This window comes from Lingula anatina, chromosome 5 (genome assembly GCF_051362555.1).
Source record: "Lingula anatina isolate TDL-2025a chromosome 5, LinAna3.0, whole genome shotgun sequence".
NCBI lineage: Eukaryota > Metazoa > Brachiopoda > Lingulata > Lingulida > Lingulidae > Lingula > Lingula anatina.
The window spans coordinates 14041850-14060347 of NC_141771.1; the positions used below are offsets into that span (position 1 = coordinate 14041850).

The window sequence follows — 18498 nt, forward strand, 5'->3', positions numbered from 1 at the left end:
AGATTCAATTATTAGGCATGTTAACAGTCTCATTATTGAACTAATAAGATGCCTAAAAGTTTTTGTTTGATATTTCCTGCATCTTTACAACATTGTTAGTTGATTATGTAAAAAACTTGGTAAACTTGTTATCATGTATTGTGTAATAAAGTGTCAAAAATGGAAATAAACTCATATCATTGCAGTTTGTCAGATTCAATCATCCACTATGTTCAGAATCTCAGAATGGAGGAAATTGGACATTTAACACTGTTCTATTGATACTTTTCCCATCTCATCAATTTTCTTAGTTGGTCATATAAAAATGGCAGTAAAATGTTTATTTTGTTTTATGTTAAAAAAGTGTTAAAAATGGAAATAAACCCATTTCAGAACAGTGCTGTCTTGTTTACATTTTGGCATTTTCAAGGCGTGACTTTGAAGTTCCATGGGCCTGAAGACCTTTGCTAGTCACATTTTCTGAATATCTGTGATACAAATATTTTATAATTAAAAATTGATGGTCATTAAGCTGTTAAACATTATGTAATATTGCATCAAAATTTGAAGAAACCCCTATTTTGGGCACTGCTTCCATGATGACCATTTAAGGAAAATCATGTCACTTACTGTTCTCAAACTTACAGGAAAGAAACATGGGAACATGGGACTAAAATACAGCTTCAGTAGGCAATGCAGTCTGTTTGGTATTTTTTTTTTTTTTTTTTTTGGCAGTTAAACAGTTTTTTGTGAAAATTTAATTTTTCGCATATTGGCATTTTCAAGGTGTGACTTTAAAGTTCCATGATCCTGAAGACTTTTGCTTGTCACATTTTCTGAATGTCCATGTTACTGATATTTTATTAATAACATTTGATTGTCATTATGCTGTTAAACATTATGTAATGTTGCATCAAAATTTGAAGAAACCTAGGCAACCCAGTCTGTTTGGTAAATTTTTCTGGCAATTTAACAGTTTTTTGTGAAAATTTAATTTTTCACTTATTTGCTTCTTTATTTTCTGTTTTTTTTTGTCTGTACATTTGACAGCTTTGCTGCCTTGTTTCGTGTCCAAATCAAAGAGATCTTCTTATCTATCTATCTATCTATCTATCTATCACTTTGTTCAAATCATTCCAGTCTAAGGCTGTTCTTTATGTGACGACAGTAAAAACAGTTACACAGTTTGAGTGAAAATAAATGCACAACTTCCAGTTTCATTATCTTTTTATTTTGTGATACTTTTTTTAAATTTCAATTTATGTTATTTATAATTATAATTTCTTTTCATATTTTAATTATTCTCAGCATTGATAACCTTAAGTGGAAATTTAGCCAATTTCACTTTTATGAAGTGTGGACAACACTCCACATGTGATGTGACAAATATTGTACTAGTAAATTAATATAAAAATTGTTATAATGCACATTGCTATGGGCCTTGCATACAAGTTGCAGAGTGCTCTTTTATTCTGATGAAATTAACTTTTTTTTATAAGAAACAAACAGTTCAAAATAATATTATCATGATATATGTTATAATTACTTTATGCGGTGCAATTTCACATTTTCAAAAGGATATAGCTGCATTCACTTTTACTTTTTTAAGAAATTGAGTTACATTTTCAATAGCCAATAAAACCATGCTTAAATTTAAAAGATTTATTTGATTGTAGATTTAATTTTGTAAAAAAAAAAAATTAAAAGCACCCATAAAAAGAGAAAAAATCACAACTACTTTAAAAAATCTCTATAAAGTTGTTAAATGCCACAACTACAGTCGGATGTTGTACTGATAGGAGCACTATAAGGCTGCTAAATTCAGATGTTAATAAATAAATAAATAAATAAATAAATAAAAATATTCCGCATACTTTGAAATTACATTTTTTTTTTGCTCTTTCAGGACTAGCTTTTAACTTTCCATTTAGCTTTATGCCTTCCACAGAGCTGTACAACATTTAACAAACAGTTTCTTCTAATTCAATGGCACAGTCATACTTTCAGATATGGTTTGTTTTCCTATGAGATTACTTTCACTTCATTCTTTGTTTTCTTCCAGATCTCTTTTCCTTTCAAATAATCCATGCTTGTTTACTGCCAAGGTACAACTTTCCTCTCGTACAGAAACTTGCCTTTTGGTTCCTTCACATTAGGAGGGAGAGTGGCCAGATATACTGGGGTGTCTGCCCCTGTATGGAAATAACATGAAATAAATATAAATATCACAGATGGTAATTATTTAACACAAGCTGAAAATGTTTTCTTCCTACCTTTTAGTTGCTACCAACCTGGTCATAGGCCTTTATCGAGCTAAGGATAGGGAGAAAATGTTCAACTTGTGTTCAAGAATTATCATCTATGATCCAACTACCAAGCTAATGAACATTTTTGCTCATGTATGAAATCAATAGTTGGCTTGATCAGAACCTTTCCCCAGAAGGTGCTGTTTTGCTACCCTTTTCGTGGGTCACAGATTGATTTTTTTTTATCGGGGCCTGCTCAAGGGCTCTGAACTTTTTTTTTTTGGTGTTTTGGAGGGCAAATGGTGTACAGATTAGAACTATTATTCAGCTAGTCAAAATTCTAATTTCAAGAGGGAAATATTGGTGTGATATATTTTTCAGAAACCAAAGGGGCAGGGGGTGGGGTCAGGACACCCCTGATCCCCCCTCTAAATCCGCCACTGTAGTGGGTATGTCTTTGACTAGTTCTTTACACTTTTTTGTTCTGTGAGAAATAATATATGGAATTGTCATTACTAGTGCCCTGAAACTATACTAGTTAGTGGCTGCCAAACACACAAGACATTCTCCTTAACATCATTCCATCAAAATAATTAATGTCAAGTTAAATCTTATGTGAAATGCCATTGCCTAAGTTTGTGACAGATATATTTAATTGTAAAAGAGCTGAATGATAATTACTGTAACAGTTTTGGATTCAACAAAAACCACATTTACTCATAAGATTTACTTTGATTAAAAATATAGAATTTGCATTTTTCCTTCAACTAGTCAACCGATCTATACACACATACAAACATACATGTACAGTACTATCACAAACACATGTAAATATTTCATTTGAAGTGTACATATAGATTTAATATCATAACATTTAAAGTACATTGTATTTGATCACAATACCTTGTTCTGGTGTCTTGGGTCCCTTGTGGCTGGTCATGTCAGTGTCCACATACCCAGGGCAACACTGGAGATATAAGAGACAAGATGCAGAACCTTAGTAAGTCATGATCAGTCTCTGTATACATGTATTTGCATGTGTACAGCTGTCCTTTTCATTTTTTATCAGTAAGGAATACTGCAAATGGGGGTGGATCCAGGATTATTTGAAGGAGGGGGGGGGATCCGCAGATGTAAAGCCGACCCTTGGCCCCCTCTGGCATGGGGTATGGGTAAGCTATATATAATTTTGGTACTTTAGAGGGTGAACTTTAGAGCATGACCCCCCCCCCCCCCCCCCAAATCAGTCACTGTATTTTAACTAAATAATAATTTTCAGAAACATAACACAACACATAACTTACCGTATTAACCACAATATCCTCTCTGGGGTCAGTGTTAAACATGTCCTGCTGGACAATGCCCAAACAGGTGACGCCCACTTTAGATGTCCCGTATGCACTCTCTGGCCAGCCTTTCTCTTTGAAAGTACCATCTTTTGCAGCACTTCAATAAAGTTGAATACACAAGAGACATTTGAAATATTTGATTGTGTTTTGTATTATGTATTTCACTTTCCATAACCCTACCTTTCAAACACTTTTTCACATATTTTTTTTTCAGGACTAAGCTGACAAAAATTACAATGTAAAACCTTTGGCTACTACTTTGGTACACAAAACTGTCTCAAACATTTGAAATCTGCTGTGAAATGCACATGTAGGCTACTCTACAAATTATTTTAAAGATCTTTACTTGCTCCAAAAGATTTTTCATGAATCTCTGAAAAATTGCTCTAAAACCTGATTTCAAATTTTGAATAACTAAATGAACTTTTTCCTGAGGATTTACTTGTTCCACAAAATACTTCATCAGTCACTACTTACTCCACAAACTGCTTCATAAGAGCCGACAGCTCATCCATAGTCAGTTTTGATGTGAAAGTTTTCCTCAGTTGTTCACTGACTCTCCTCAGTGTACCTGTACTGGCCTGACTTGACACATGAACCACCCTAGAATAAAGATAATAAATCTTGATAATAAAATTAAATTAAATGTCAACGTTAAAATGTGAATGTTGAGTCAATGTTGAATCTTTATTTATCAACATCTAAACTTAATTGATTTTACTACAATTTTTTTAAGTCACACTTTAAATAAGATTATTTTTCAACATTTATCATTTTAGCTTCACACAAAATGTTTTATTTATATAGCATTTAACCTATGTCACTTTCAAACTTTTAAATCATATTTGGAAAATCTATTTTTATTAATTTGTTTGATTTTAAAGAGTTACTGCTATATGAGGACTGCAGTACCTCCTGTGTAGGATAACAGTAATGGAAGAGGAGGGCACAAGGAAAAAGTGTACTTTTCTTTCCTCAGCAAATATAAACCAGTAAAAGAGATCAGTTTTTCTATAATAATATGTACTATGGGACACAAGTGTGAAAACTTGATTTTATTTTTTATTTCACTTTCTTTTATTGGATTTTGGGAAGTAGGCCTACATTTCAGAAGATGGTGTGTGTGTGTGTGTGTGTGTGTGTGTGTGTGTGTGGCCATTTACAAGTTAAGGGGATCCACGTTTGCCATGCCCCCCCCCCCCCCCCCCCCCGAAATGGCTGTTGAATACTTACCTGGCATGGGGTCTTAGCAGGGGAAACAAACTGTTGCACACGTTAACAGTTCCCCAGTAGTTTGTGTTAACTGTTACCTCAGCTTGTTCTGAAAATGGAGCTTTTGATGCCATCTGTCAAAAGAAGAAAAACATAATAAGAAAAAACAAACAAACGCACAAATAAATTAACAGTAGACCATAAATGAATGAATGAATGGAATGAAATGTAAAAGGGAAATAAAAAGATATATCATCAGTTTATAATCCAAGTAATCCACAATTAAGCATTGAACTGAGTTATATTTTATCAACATATACATTATATAGTTAGGTTTTTAAAACATTAAAGAAATGAGAAAATAAAAATCGAGAAAAACATGTTAATATTAGCTGAGAATCACCTTGTATGCAATCCCGGCATTATTTATTAATACATCTAGGCCACCGTGAGTTTTCTCAAGGTGTGCCCTGAAAGCCTCAATACTGTCCTTGTTGTCTAAGTCTAACTGATGAAAAAGCGGTTTAACACCTTCTTTTTCAAGTTCTTGAACTGCTTGCTGGCCACGCCCTGTGTCTCGAGCTAAAAAATAAAAATAAAGAAGTCAATAAACAAATCACGTTATATAAAATCATGTTAATATTATCAGGGATGAAGCTTGAAAAGTATCTCCCTAGTCGATGGCATTTGATTATTACAATTTGATAATTACATTTGAGTTTTTATATCTTAAAATAATAATAAAAAAAATACAAATTCATTCGGCATTTATTTTGAGATTTTGGACAAATACATCATTCTACACACGTACCTGTCAAATAAACAATCCACTCGGGGTGTTGCTTGCAAAGTGTCTTCACAATCGCACGTCCTATGCCTTTGTTACTGCCCGTCACCTGCGAAGATTAAAAAATGCTACCCTGTTTTAAACAAACGGACTTAAATTTTCAGTACTCAAGTGGATCGCAGACTTATATCTATAAAAAATTACATACGAAAGGGAAAATAGTAAGGACAAGATTTTAATACATGTAATTAAAAATTTGGAGGGATGAATTAGATGACTACTGGAAGTCTTGGAAGAAGAAACCTTGGCCAAACTGGAAATCTGAGGCTCAGGATAGGAAACAATGGAAAAAGCATGCTGAGGCCTTTGTCCAACAGTGGAACACTAAAGGCTCTAAATGATGATGATGATGATGATGATGAATTAAAAATTATATCCAACTCACGTACGTGAGTTATGCCTTCACATGTGCACGGTGTGATTGTTTGATCGATTTCAGAAATTTGCTGAGTCATTCCACAATTTTCTAGACTCATTGACCATTAAGTGCACTGTGTAGGTATCTAAGGCGGGTCCAGGGCAGAGGCAACTTAAATTATACAATATGTGTGCCCCCTTTCGCACTCCTCCAGCAAAATACTTGAAACGAGTGAGAAAAATGTTTGGGGGTTCATCGATTCGTTGCTTTTAAAAGGTACACTGTAGGCTACGCATTTGAAAACCCCCCAAAGCCATAATGTTTTATGTGTACATACGGTGTTTCCTGCAAAGCTAATGATCTTTCTTAATTCAGACTTACAAGTAAAATACCAGGGGCGGATCCAGAGATATTTTCTGACAGTCTTCCATATTATATTTGTTGATCCATCCTCCACTTTTTGACCGTCTTCCGACAGAAAAAATTAGATACCCGTCAATGTAAACTTGAAAATCTGACCGTCTTCCGGAAGACCCAGAAGACGGCCTAAATCCGCCCCTGAATACTATAAGTCCCTCTAATCACAGTACCTGGCGAAATATACTATAAATACAGGAAGGCATAGCATTTTAAATAACTGGCGTGAATCCATTTATTAAATATATTAAATTTATTAAATGGAATAATACATCGAATCAAATCGCAGGGACGGTCAAGCAGGGGCTGGTGAACAGGAGTAAATTTTCCCTCAGTGTTCGGCCTCACATGCTAGGTAGTTAATTGAGGCAATAAAGTGGAATTCCTAGACACTGTTCAACGGTACCTACAGGTATATAGTCTACCTGGGATCCTAGATTCCAGAGACAAAACCTGCCAATTTACACACGTGCCACAGGGATTCATCCCTGATATTGTTATTTTGATCAGGTGGACTTAACTCGGTTGACTTAGGTATGAGCTTACTCCCCCCCCCCCTCCACACACACACACACACACACACACACACACACACACACACACATGCTATATGCTCACCACTGCAACTCTCGGCGAAGCCATGGTTTTTAGCTGACTATCTAGTGTGTCACGACCGCTACAATACTGGTCACTTGTTGTACAACCGCCGTGTTTGTTCAACACGGCGACCTGGATTTTGACCTAATTCCCGGTATATAGATATTGAGTCTATTATACTAGCCCTTCACAGTAAGCCAGTGCAGTATGCCCTTTAAGTACGAATAATGGCCGGGTTATCTCAAATGACTGGTAATATACTTATTGCGCATTCCCTCAGTCACGTGCCACGTGCGCGTTTTTTGTCTAAGACTGCGATGGTGTTTGTACACTAGTTCTGTATCCTCTAGATTTATAGATTTTTGTTTTTTTTCTACCAATTCCGGACAGAACAGAATATTAAAATACATGTAGCAGCACCGACAAAACAAAAATTACGTTGCACATGCAGTTAATCATTGGGCCTTTCCATCTCCGACTGCCAAAGTGACAGATTGATTTTTCACTAGATATTCACAAATGCTGGGGGCCTGCATCAAGGGGCTTATTCATGACATATGAAATAAATCTTCACAATTTATCACGCTGCGACTTTAGTGTTACAACGATTTTATTTTTGCAGTTTACACTTTCTATGTTCTGTAGTATACCTTTAATATTATGGTTTAGAGCTAGCATGTTCACCTCATGTACTACAGTAGCATGTACACCTGAAAAACTAAATATAGTAAGACTGCACCATCTCCAAGCATACAAAAGATAGACGTTATATAAGAAAGTAAATAATAGGCAAATCTTCCCTAGAACTTGATACACTGCAGTATTTTCCATCGCGAACAACAACAAAACAGTGATGATATTAGTAAAGTTGGGTCCACACATGCATTTTTTGTAATTGCGCTAGAGACTTGAAGTTTACACGCAGACAGACAAATACAGGGTGACAAAAATTTCGTTATTATGTCCGAGAGATAACTGAGAATTTGGGGATCGATCACAGACATACTTTTTTGAAATCTGATGGACCTTTGTAGGATTTGATATTCTATTTATTTATTTATTTATTACTTCATTGAGTCCAATTTTTTTTTAATTTGTGCTTACGGCCAAGATAAAACTTAAACGAAAAATAAATAACAACAATGATAATTGATAAGATATATTTCTCCTATCAAAACCAATGTTAAAAAAGTTAACTGTTTAAAAACAATTGTAACATATCTAGAGTGCCTTGCGATAAAATATGCATGCTTAAAGCACTACGTTGTTTCATTTGAATCTATAAAATCACATGCAATTTATTGCTGATAATTTTTTAAAAAAAGGGAAATAATAAAAATAGAATAAGTCTTCTAATATGAATTCGGTCCCGTCCCATTCAAAAGAGGCATGTTTCATTAATACCACGTTAATGTTATTTAAAAAGACAATAGGAATAATTGCGTTGCGACAAAAATTACACGGTTTACATAAATATGTTATTTGATAAGGAATGTTAAACTGAGGGGCATGTGAATCCCTTCATGAAATGAATATGCACCTTAATGTATCCATACAGGTGAAAGGGATTTTTATGTTTTTCAAGAGCTGAGATTCTACTCAAAATAACTAAAACGTCGAAGAGTACTAGTTTCTGTACATGTTCGTCACTTCTACTCCCTTTTTAAATTCCTGCCATGGCTAATATTCCTGGTCTGTGTACGCATTTTGTTTTCCAAATGTAAACAGCAAATTCCAGATAATTATGAAAAATGTCTCCTTTTTTATTTGTTATTCCTAAAGCTCCTAAGCTAAAGTAAAAATTGTAGATTGTTCTACTGCCATGGTTGAACTTTGCGGTCGCTCACTAATTTCCCGCGTGGCTCTTTCGTATTTGGAGGTAATGTTGCGCAGTAGACAATTGAATCGGCTCCTGGAAAGAAAAAAATTAAATGAAATCAGACGTCCACAGTCAAAAGTCAAAAGTCAAAAAAAAAAAAAAAAAAAAAAAAAAAAAAAAAAAAAAAACATATGTCTCCTCCACTACAAGAGTTAGTCAAAAATTGGGAATTTAGAAATGAAAAATCGGTAAATTAAATCGATCTTGATTTTCCAAAGGATTTCAGATAGGATGCACCTCGGTCGTTAAGCAGAAATCGCTCACATGTCCACTTTAAGTAAGCTTTGACAATATATAGTTCTAAGGCGTATTATAAGCTTTTTAAAGACCAGCGGTTGACTTAATGTACAAGTACCTTCTGCAGGTGTCTTTTTGCCTTTGTTGCCGGTCATGTCGGTCTGTACCCAACCCGGGTCAACCTGGAAATGATAGAACTGCTTCCTTAGACCGTATATCAAGAAAATAAAAAAAAATCCAGACAAATAAATGTTTGACATCCTTCTGTCCCCCTCCGAAACCCTGAATTTGGATTACGCTTCAAAAAGAGCCAGTGTTATAGACCCCATTTCCATAGATTTTAGATCGATCTATCCCTGTGGGGAGTCTCACTAGATTACTGTCAGCTTAGTCGGCTTAAGCGTCTGTCTTGCCTACTGAAAGCTGAAAGGGGGTAATTAACTTTGGTGCGCGCTCGGCTGACTGCAATTTAGCGTGAACCCCCCGGGAGTTAGGTCGATCTAAATTTTAATCCCTGGATCGATCTAAATCTCTGGGAATACACCCTAATTACACATTGCATATCGCGATGTAAACCTGCACCAGTGGCGTCAATATCTGGTTGATTTGTCTCCGTCTAACCTCTAAAGTGATCAAGATGCACATTTAAAATGTCTATACATGGCACGATATCATCATCTAATCACCTCGTATTTAAAGACCCAAGACAGTTGCGTTCCCCAGTAAAACTAAATGCTTATAACTTACGGCGTTAACAATAATGTCCCTTGAGTCCTTGTCGAGAGCCTCCTGTTGGATAATCGTCATGCACGTGACTCCAACCTTAGTGACGCCGTACGCCCAGTCAGGCCAGCCATTCTCTGTGTGCTTTCCAACTTTAGCTAGCCTGGAAAAAGGACAGTTTTTTTCATTTTGACTTACAGACAAGGCAAATCAGACCTATAAAACAAAGGTGGTTCAACAGGGAGCGTTAGAACGAGTTTTAGCGACTTAGCTTAAGCATACCAACTCCAGGACCACGGGGACTCTCGCTGAATGCAATCCGGTTTACAGACTTTACATGCATCCTTCGTTGCCTCCTGACGCTGAGTAGAATACAGAAAAGTTGGTGATTAAACGAGAACGAATTGGAGACAAATGGAGGCTTGTAAGTCTGTTAGTCTGGTTGCATTCAGCGAGAGTCCTCGTGGAGCGTGCATTAGCTATAGCAACCTAACTCATTCTGAACGACTCCATAGTCACAATCGGATTGACCCGCAAGCAGCGGGAATTACCTAGCGTTGTTAAACGCCTATTGGAGCCAATCGTGAGGGCGACCAGTGATTTGAAACTCGTTACTTACTCCACAAAATCTTTCATCAGTGCAGATAGCTGATCCATGGTGAGTTTTGATGTGAATTTTTTCTTTAGTTCAGCGCTCATTTTGCTCAGTGCCATTTGGCTGACGAAGCTGGACACGTTGACCACCCTGGAAATCAAATGGAAATGTGAGATCAAGCTGGGAATCGGCATACTGAAGTGGTGGACATTCTTATCTATTTCAAAACTCAAACAAAATTGGGTTTTAATTCAATTTAGCTGTATCCAAACATATTGCACGGCGCGCTTTGGAAAAAAACTGACACTTTTATTTGTACTTCATCAAGATTTCAATATTTTAATAAAATATTAAAACAGTGCAGTACTGCAACATACTTCAGACGACCACTAGCTTTGATATATGTACAACCCAAAACGAAACTTTGTATACTACAAACTTCTGTGAATTGAAGAGAATGTTAATTTGAATAAGCGCACAACCTCTCTCTCTCTCTCAGTACCTTGCATGGGGCCTCAGAAGAGGAAACAAGCTATCGCAAACATTCAGCATGGCAGTATAGTTCGTTGCCATGGACACTTCTGCTTGCTCGGCGAAAGAAGCCGTGGAACTAGCCTGCAAAAAGAATAAAACGCATCTAATTTCGTTTTTGTTCTTAAGAGTATCATGCACCACTCACATGCACGCACGCACGTGCATACTGGTACACACGCACATACCGGTAAGTAAGTTATAAGATAATTATTTGCATTAATTGGACCAATTGTATTGTCATGGTAGAACAGTAATTGCCAGTCGCCAGTCACACATTTAAGTTAAACTTCGAATGTCACTTGCGTTGACATCGCGAGGTTAGGGTTACATTCTTCTGTTGGTGTGTAACAACTTGTATATATAATGCCTTCTGCGCAAAAATAAATAAATAAATAAATAAATAAATAAATAAATAAATAAATAAATAAATAAATGCTCCTTGGTTAACTCACGATCATATTCAAAAAGCATTTTGTGTTCACCTTAAACATCTTCTACGGGTGTAGAGTACAATGTCGTGCACAGGAGAGGCTTGCTCCGGAACCCTTTAATCAACACACCGGTTGGGTGATGACGTACATATGTAGTTACCGTGCAGAAAATGTGCACACTTTGTGAATAGCTAAAACAACATCGTTGGATGTTTAGTGTAAATAATATATGGTCCCAGAAAGGGGGGGGAGGGGAGGGACAGTGGCGGATTTAGAGGGGGGGGGCAAGAGGGTCCTGATTCCCCCTTCAGTTTCTGAAAAATATATCACACTTATATTCCCCTCTTGAAATTAGAATTTTGACTAGCTAAATCATAGTTCTAAACCGTACCAAAGGGTACAGTTTGCTCTCCAGAAAACCCAAAAAAATTCGGCCTTGTAGAGTATCGTATGTGACATCGAATATTTGCACCACTTTTAGTAATTGAAGGCATCACCACCGCGTTTATTGAACATTCGTGAACAGTTTCAGTAACAACCTCTCACCTAAAATGAGCTATACCTGTTGTTATTTGCATAACAACAAGTTGCTCATCGTAGTGCGGGCTGTCTTCCCGAATGCTCACTTGGCAGTTAGACAGAGTCGGGTGTAGATGCAACAGTATGTGTGGTGCAGTCAGAAGGTCGAGCTTTTATAAGGCGTGGAAGCAAATGCATGTTGGTGAGTACATATATCACTATTTCTTTACATATTTCGATACACGTTTTACACAGCCTGTCGTCTCCATTGCGCCGTGTGTTGTCCATCCATTACACGGTTCACTGTATGAAAACTTATTATATATATTTGTTATAATTTTCGAAGAGAATTTGTAAACGATCTCTTTCTCTGAAATGCGTCAACATGTACTACAACACGTTTTAAAACTTTTAATATCAAGAGGAATATATTAACGGTTGTAGCAATAACCTCACCCACCCTGCAAATGAAACGGCTTGTGCTATCAATGCTACTTTTTTTAACTAGATCATTATTTTGGTTTTGCGGTAGCTCAGTCTGAACATCATACTAGTTAATAAACGTGCACGCCATTCCATTTATATGTGCCCTCTGCCCTGTGATATTACCGGCATCATTAGAATGTAGACAGCCTGTCTATTTAGTTCAAAGTTGTAAACATTATTTTATCTTTTCAGGAGCACAACGAGATTCTGAACAGCATCCGCCTGAAAACAACCTATGAAGTCTATAGCCTTTGCTTCACTCACAGGAACCCACGCTCAATAAAATTCAATAAAACTCAATAAATTTTTTTGTGATTTGGCGTTTTATTTTTCACTTTGTTATGAAATGGAAAATGGGTTATTTTTAGTTTTTGAGGATTTTCAAATTCAAGCTGATCTGTAAATAATGTCAATGTTTTTTTGGTTGACGGTTTTCTGTGGCACCTAAATATTAAATAGTTGTAAAATGACCAGTAATATGACCAGAAATAAAACGTCTAATATGGTTTCCAACAACCTACATTTTATAGTTCAAATTCATAAAAAAATTACAATCCTGGTTTTTAGAAAATTCACATGTGATTTTTGTTCTATAGTATATGGAATCAATTCGTTTGGATGCAATTTTTCCTATATTTCCTCATATTGGGAGGGTCCCATTTTGACGGGTTTTGGCTTTTGCTATCGTGAATTGTTTTAATTTGGCGGCCTATGCTTGGTATAAATACTTAATTTGATATTTGAATGTTATAATGAAAATGTGGGATGATTCAGATGTAAGCTTAAATAAAGTTAGTTTTAATGGATACGACTGAAATTGGCCAAAAATTTTGATTTCTAAAGTAACAGAACAACTTCTTCAGTTCCTGTTCTCTGAACCAAATTGGGATAATTACAAGACTCGTCCCACCTGTCACCCCTTCTTATGCAATGAATTAATCTCACCTGTCATCCCTCTGATGCAATGGACTCGCCACACCTGACACCCCTTCTAGTGCAATGGACCTTCCCCACCTGTCACCCCTCTAATTTAATGGACTCGCCCCACCTGTCATCCCTTCTAATGCAATGGACTAGCCCCACCTCTCACCCCTCTAATGCAGTAGACCTGCCCCACCTGTCACCCCTTCTATTGCAATGGACTCGCCCCACCTGTCACCCCTTCTATTGCAATGGACTCGCCCCACCTGTCACCCCTTCTATTGCAATGGACTCGCCCCACCTGTCACCCCTTCTATTGCAATGGACTCGCCCCACCTGTCACCCCTGTAATGCAATGGACCTGCCCCACCTGCCACCCCTTTTATGCAGTGGACTCGCCCCACCTGCCACCCCCTTTTTTTTTGCAATTGACCCCCACCTGCCACCCGTACAATGAATGGACTCCCCCAACTTGTCTATCAAATGACCGTTGCGTACTTGCCTCAGTCAAGATTTCACTGCTAAACCTTTTCACTACTCCTGTGTTAGCTGACCTTGTAAGCAATTATTAGAATGAATTTTCTAAAAAGAAGCTTAAACAATCCACTAATTCATCAAAAACACCAATCAACTATCAGGATTACCTGAAAACACCTTTTTAATAATTTTGATAAACCTTATTATATAATTAAAGTCTATTTTATAGATTTTAAAAAAGCATTTCATCATGTCTGTAATTCCGGGTAGGTACCGACTGCCCGAGGGTTCTCATCGCTCTAATCGCCGACTAACACAAATCGCAATTTGTAATCAGCCACTAGGTGTAGTTAAGACAACGAATGGCGCAGGTTGATGCCCCTAAAGCGCGATTTCTGCTTACGTTATTGGTAAATATAACCGACACTTATCTATTTATTTTTATAACATTGTTAGAACGTTTTAATACTAGATGTGATGATTAAAGTTATGCAAACTGTAGTGATGCAAAATATGAAACCCTTCATTATTTTGCATGTGTTAAAAACATGTATTAACAAGAGACCTAATATCTATGTAATCAAACTTGATTTTTTAAAAAATCAAACTCAATGGCACAAAATAGATATTTTTGTTAATGATAACAAATAATGAGTTATTGTTTAAAAGTAACTACAAAAATTTCAACCTTAAAGGTACACTCCATGGGTTTGAAAATCCCCCAAACGCCATCCACAGCAGTAGCGAATTTAGGGGGGGTTTCCGGGGGTCCTGATCACACCATTGGTCTCCCTGTTGCAATTTGAATTTTGACTAGCTGAATCATACATGTAGTTCATAACCGTACCAAATGGCACCGTCAAACCCTCTAAATTACCCAAACAATTCGGGACCCTTCAGCAGGCCCCGATCCCCACGCCAAGGGGAGGGGTGGAGGTCGGCTTCGCATCCGGGCACCCTCCCCCCCCCCTTCAATTAAACCTAGATCCGCCCCTGGGGGGGGGGGGGGTAGTAGTGAACGTGCACCTAACCTTGTAAGCAATAGCAGCGTTGTTCACCAGCACGTCCAGCCCTCCGTAAGTTTTCTCAAGGTAACCCCGTAGTGCCGCGATGCTGTCCGCGCTGTTGATATCTAACTGGTGGAATGACGGACTCACGCCCTCCTTCTTTAGGGCATCCACTGCTGCCTGCCCACGTCCGACATCACGGGCTGAGGAAAAATATATATCATTACTGATCAAGATCAATGTGAAATAAAAAAAAGATATGGAAAAGGAATAAATAATAGGAAAATAAATTAAGTTGAAAGTATACAACGACAAATTTATATTCAGGTCACACCGTTTTTCAGTTCTGCAACATTATTATTATTATTATAAATCTTCACTTCATTATTGACAGTTAACTAGATATATATTTTAAAACATATTACCATACAACAAAAATAACAATAATAATAATCATAATAATCATTATTTATATTATTATTGGAATGATGATGATAAAGGGAATTTTTGTTCATTTGCAATGTTCTCAGGCCTCAGAAATACTCGTATCAAACAAATGCATATGTTCCTACCCACTCAAATTTAAAAAAAAAAAAAACAATATCCTACCTGTTAAATATACAATCCAGTCAGGATTTTGTTGACAAAGGGTCTTGACAACAGCGAGGCCTATTCCTTTGTTACCGCCAGTTACCTAAAAAATTTTGAGAAAAAAATGTTTTTATTTTTTTGTATTCAAACTGGTAAGTTAATTGCGTACATGTAGATGTACATGTGCTCAGGCGTGTATGTGTGTGTGTCTGTGTGTGTGTGTGTGTGTGCGTGTGTGTGAGAGAGAGAGAGAGAGAGAGAGAGAGAGAGAGAGTGTGTGTGTGTGTGTGTGTGTTCGTGTGTGTTTGTGTGTGTGTGTGTGTGAGAGAGAGAGAGAGAGAGATTTTACTCACCACCGCTACGCGCTTGCTTGCCATTTTTGTCTGGTTTCAAAGGAGCTCAAGATCTGGAATAAAAAATGATCAAACCATATGAAAACAACTCGAACAATGCGTGGCGTGGGTGATTGTGCGCGCGAGTGTTGTTCAGAGGAAGGGATACACTGTAGGAGGTAGTGGGATGAGGGGGGGGGGGGAGGGGAGAGGGGAGAACTAGTAGTATTCGGGCCTGCGAAGAACACGTCTTAACACCACATTCCATTTTGCCACAGCTTTTTCTATAAACCATGTGCATGCATGTAACCTAGCCATTACGGCGTTCTCATCTTATTCAGTACTTAGGGATATGTAGGCCTGCTATAAAACATAATTGTGACCTATATATTAAAATCCTCTGTATATTAATCCACCCTTTGACGCATTAAGTCCGCAATGTCACTTAGTTGGCCTATTCATGTCCATCTTAAAACTAGCATATATAGTCATAACTAGGAAACATACTATAATGCTTACCTTATTGAACGCAGCATCGACAATGACATTGCAGTATTGCTGGACTATAACAGGTATTTGTTGTGCCTGTAAACCGAGTTGCTATTTATAACCATTACCCTGATTGGCTACCTTTTTCCACCATTTGTGTAATGGTCACATATCTGACAAATGAAGGCAAACGTAGCTTATGCAATATCGAATTATTTACATAGTGTACATGTAGGACTACCTGTACACACATTATTCATATTCCTCCTCGTCGAGGTATACATGTATATAGGGCCTATGCATGATCCGAACTAGGACGGTTTATTCCGAAATAAAAAAAAAAAAAAAACTTTAACCGCTACCTAAATGTTACTATTTTTTTCAAGCACGTCAGCATGATAAGATGCAGTTAAAACGCATCAGTTTCTTGTGAGGCACTTGCACTTGTTTAACAGGCTGAGTATAGTGGTCTTAAAAATACTGTTAATACATGTAGCCAAGTGCACCCCCAAAGAAGGTGTACAAAGGGTGTGGACGGGGATGGACACTGATCTCTATAGTTTACCAGCTACGCTACAATTCAAACTTGAATTGAGTCAATATCCAAACCGGTGTAACAGAAATTACTGCCCTTCCATCTGAGGGTGCTGTCTTCTCGGTGGGATTATCAGCAAGATAATTTTTTCTTTATTTTGTTCAAAAGTCACGTCGCCACTATTGTTTTACCCAATCATTCTTTTTTCTTGTTTTTTTTAATATCTTCCCCTCCTCTCTGGCCTTGCTTATCAAGACTAGTCACATGATCTTACAGTACCCGGGGCAACTCCCCAGTGAAACATTAGAAATTGCAAAGACTACTCGAAACTAAAACCGCCAAATTATGATCCGCTTTGGCTCTCATCGTGCTCTGTAACGTCACAGGTGAAATCAAACGTAGCCCCCCCCTTTGGTTTCTGAAAAAAAAACGTTAATATTCCACTCTTGAAATAAGAATTTTGACCAGCTTATTTCCCTATATTATTGCGATTGTGAGGAAATTCGATTGTGTCTGCAATTCGCACATCTAAAGCACTTCCAACACTCATCTGTTGCCCCGAGCTGGTTTATCCAAGAAGAGACAACGCGAATACAAGCAAATAGCAAAAAGTATAAAAGAAAATAGAAAAATTAATAGAGAATCAGATAATTAAACGAATAGAAAGATAAATATAGATAAACGCGGAACTAAACTCAAAGTTTACATATCATGTTCCTCTCTGGTATTCAGAGAAAAAAAAATATGTCAGCTGTTGATGGAATGGAAGCCAGATGCGGGGCTATTCTTTTTTGCTACTCATATTGGACATATTACCTACTTGGCAGACGACGATGTACTGAGGCTGCTAGCTGTTATTAAGACACTGCGTATTTTAAAATGGTGCTATCGGATGTTTTATATCTATCGAAGAAAGAGTGCAATTTAAATGATTAGCATGATTTTAGCCGACGTCTCAGCAGGACCATGATGTTACGTCGTGGTCTGAGCGATATCTTTACGTCGAGAATGTCGTATTACTAAATAATTTTGATCCATTTATTTCAGCATGTACTGCGAGAGCAATATATTTCATCTAAGGATGCGTAGGGGGGGGGGGGGGGGGGGGCAGGAAAGTGGCTACCTTCTTGACGGACCAAGATATACATGTCTTAACATGTTGCATATCAATAAAAGGCTTATTACCTCCGCCAAGGAAGTTATGTTTTTACCCCTGTTTGTCTGTCTGTTTGTCTGTCATCAACATAACTCAAAAAGTTATGGACCAATTTTGATGTAATTTTCAGGAACTGTCAGAAGGCATCAATAATCAACTAATAATCAATAATAAAAAAATATCGAAAATTTAGGGGTGAAACGGCATTAGATGGAGACTTAGCTGCCTTGGCGGAGGTCTGCGCTCTCTGAGTGCTTTTCTAGTTTCAATAGCTTTTCATTGCATGTCCTTATTTCATTACGTAACGGTTACATAAGGAGATACATCATTCTTGTAGATGTTCAAGGGGACTATCAGACATAATTTTGTCTGCACAAGTGCATTTGTAGTGGAGTTTACGTTAGAGATTTAGAGATGTACGGGAAAGGCGAACACTGAAAAGACTGAAAACTCATCGTCCCCATAAATCTCCCTGCGGGGTGTGACAATTAAGTGATGGATCAAAGTAATTGATTCACACAGAAAATATTCCTGTCTACTCCCCATTACAGTGCTACCCTCTGCTATCAGGGGCTCCTATA

The 18498-nt window shown here is 37.2% G+C and overlaps 1 protein-coding gene and 1 long non-coding RNA gene across 2 annotated transcripts; one reads left to right on the forward strand and one right to left on the reverse strand.

Annotated features, from left to right (window-relative positions):
- Positions 1-1188: 1188 nt before the first annotated feature.
- On the reverse strand, positions 1189-16346 carry LOC106157857 (uncharacterized). Its single transcript, XM_087014029.1, has 17 exons — positions 16257-16346; positions 15759-15811; positions 15424-15508; positions 14839-15017; positions 10942-11054; positions 10464-10589; positions 9869-10007; positions 9240-9303; positions 8823-8917; positions 7027-7149; positions 5598-5682; positions 5190-5368; positions 4808-4920; positions 4052-4177; positions 3530-3671; positions 3129-3192; positions 1189-2171 (listed from the first exon to the last, which is right to left on the reverse strand). The coding sequence occupies exons 2-17, from the start codon at positions 15780-15782 to the stop codon at positions 2074-2076; spliced, it is 1755 nt and encodes a 584-aa protein (XP_086870155.1). The 5' UTR covers positions 15783-15811; positions 16257-16346; the 3' UTR covers positions 1189-2073.
- LOC147761680 (uncharacterized) lies at positions 11892-12724 on the forward strand. Its single transcript, XR_015334578.1, has 2 exons — positions 11892-12125; positions 12602-12724. It is a non-coding gene; the product is annotated as an uncharacterized LOC147761680 (long non-coding RNA).
- Positions 16347-18498: the final 2152 nt, after the last annotated feature.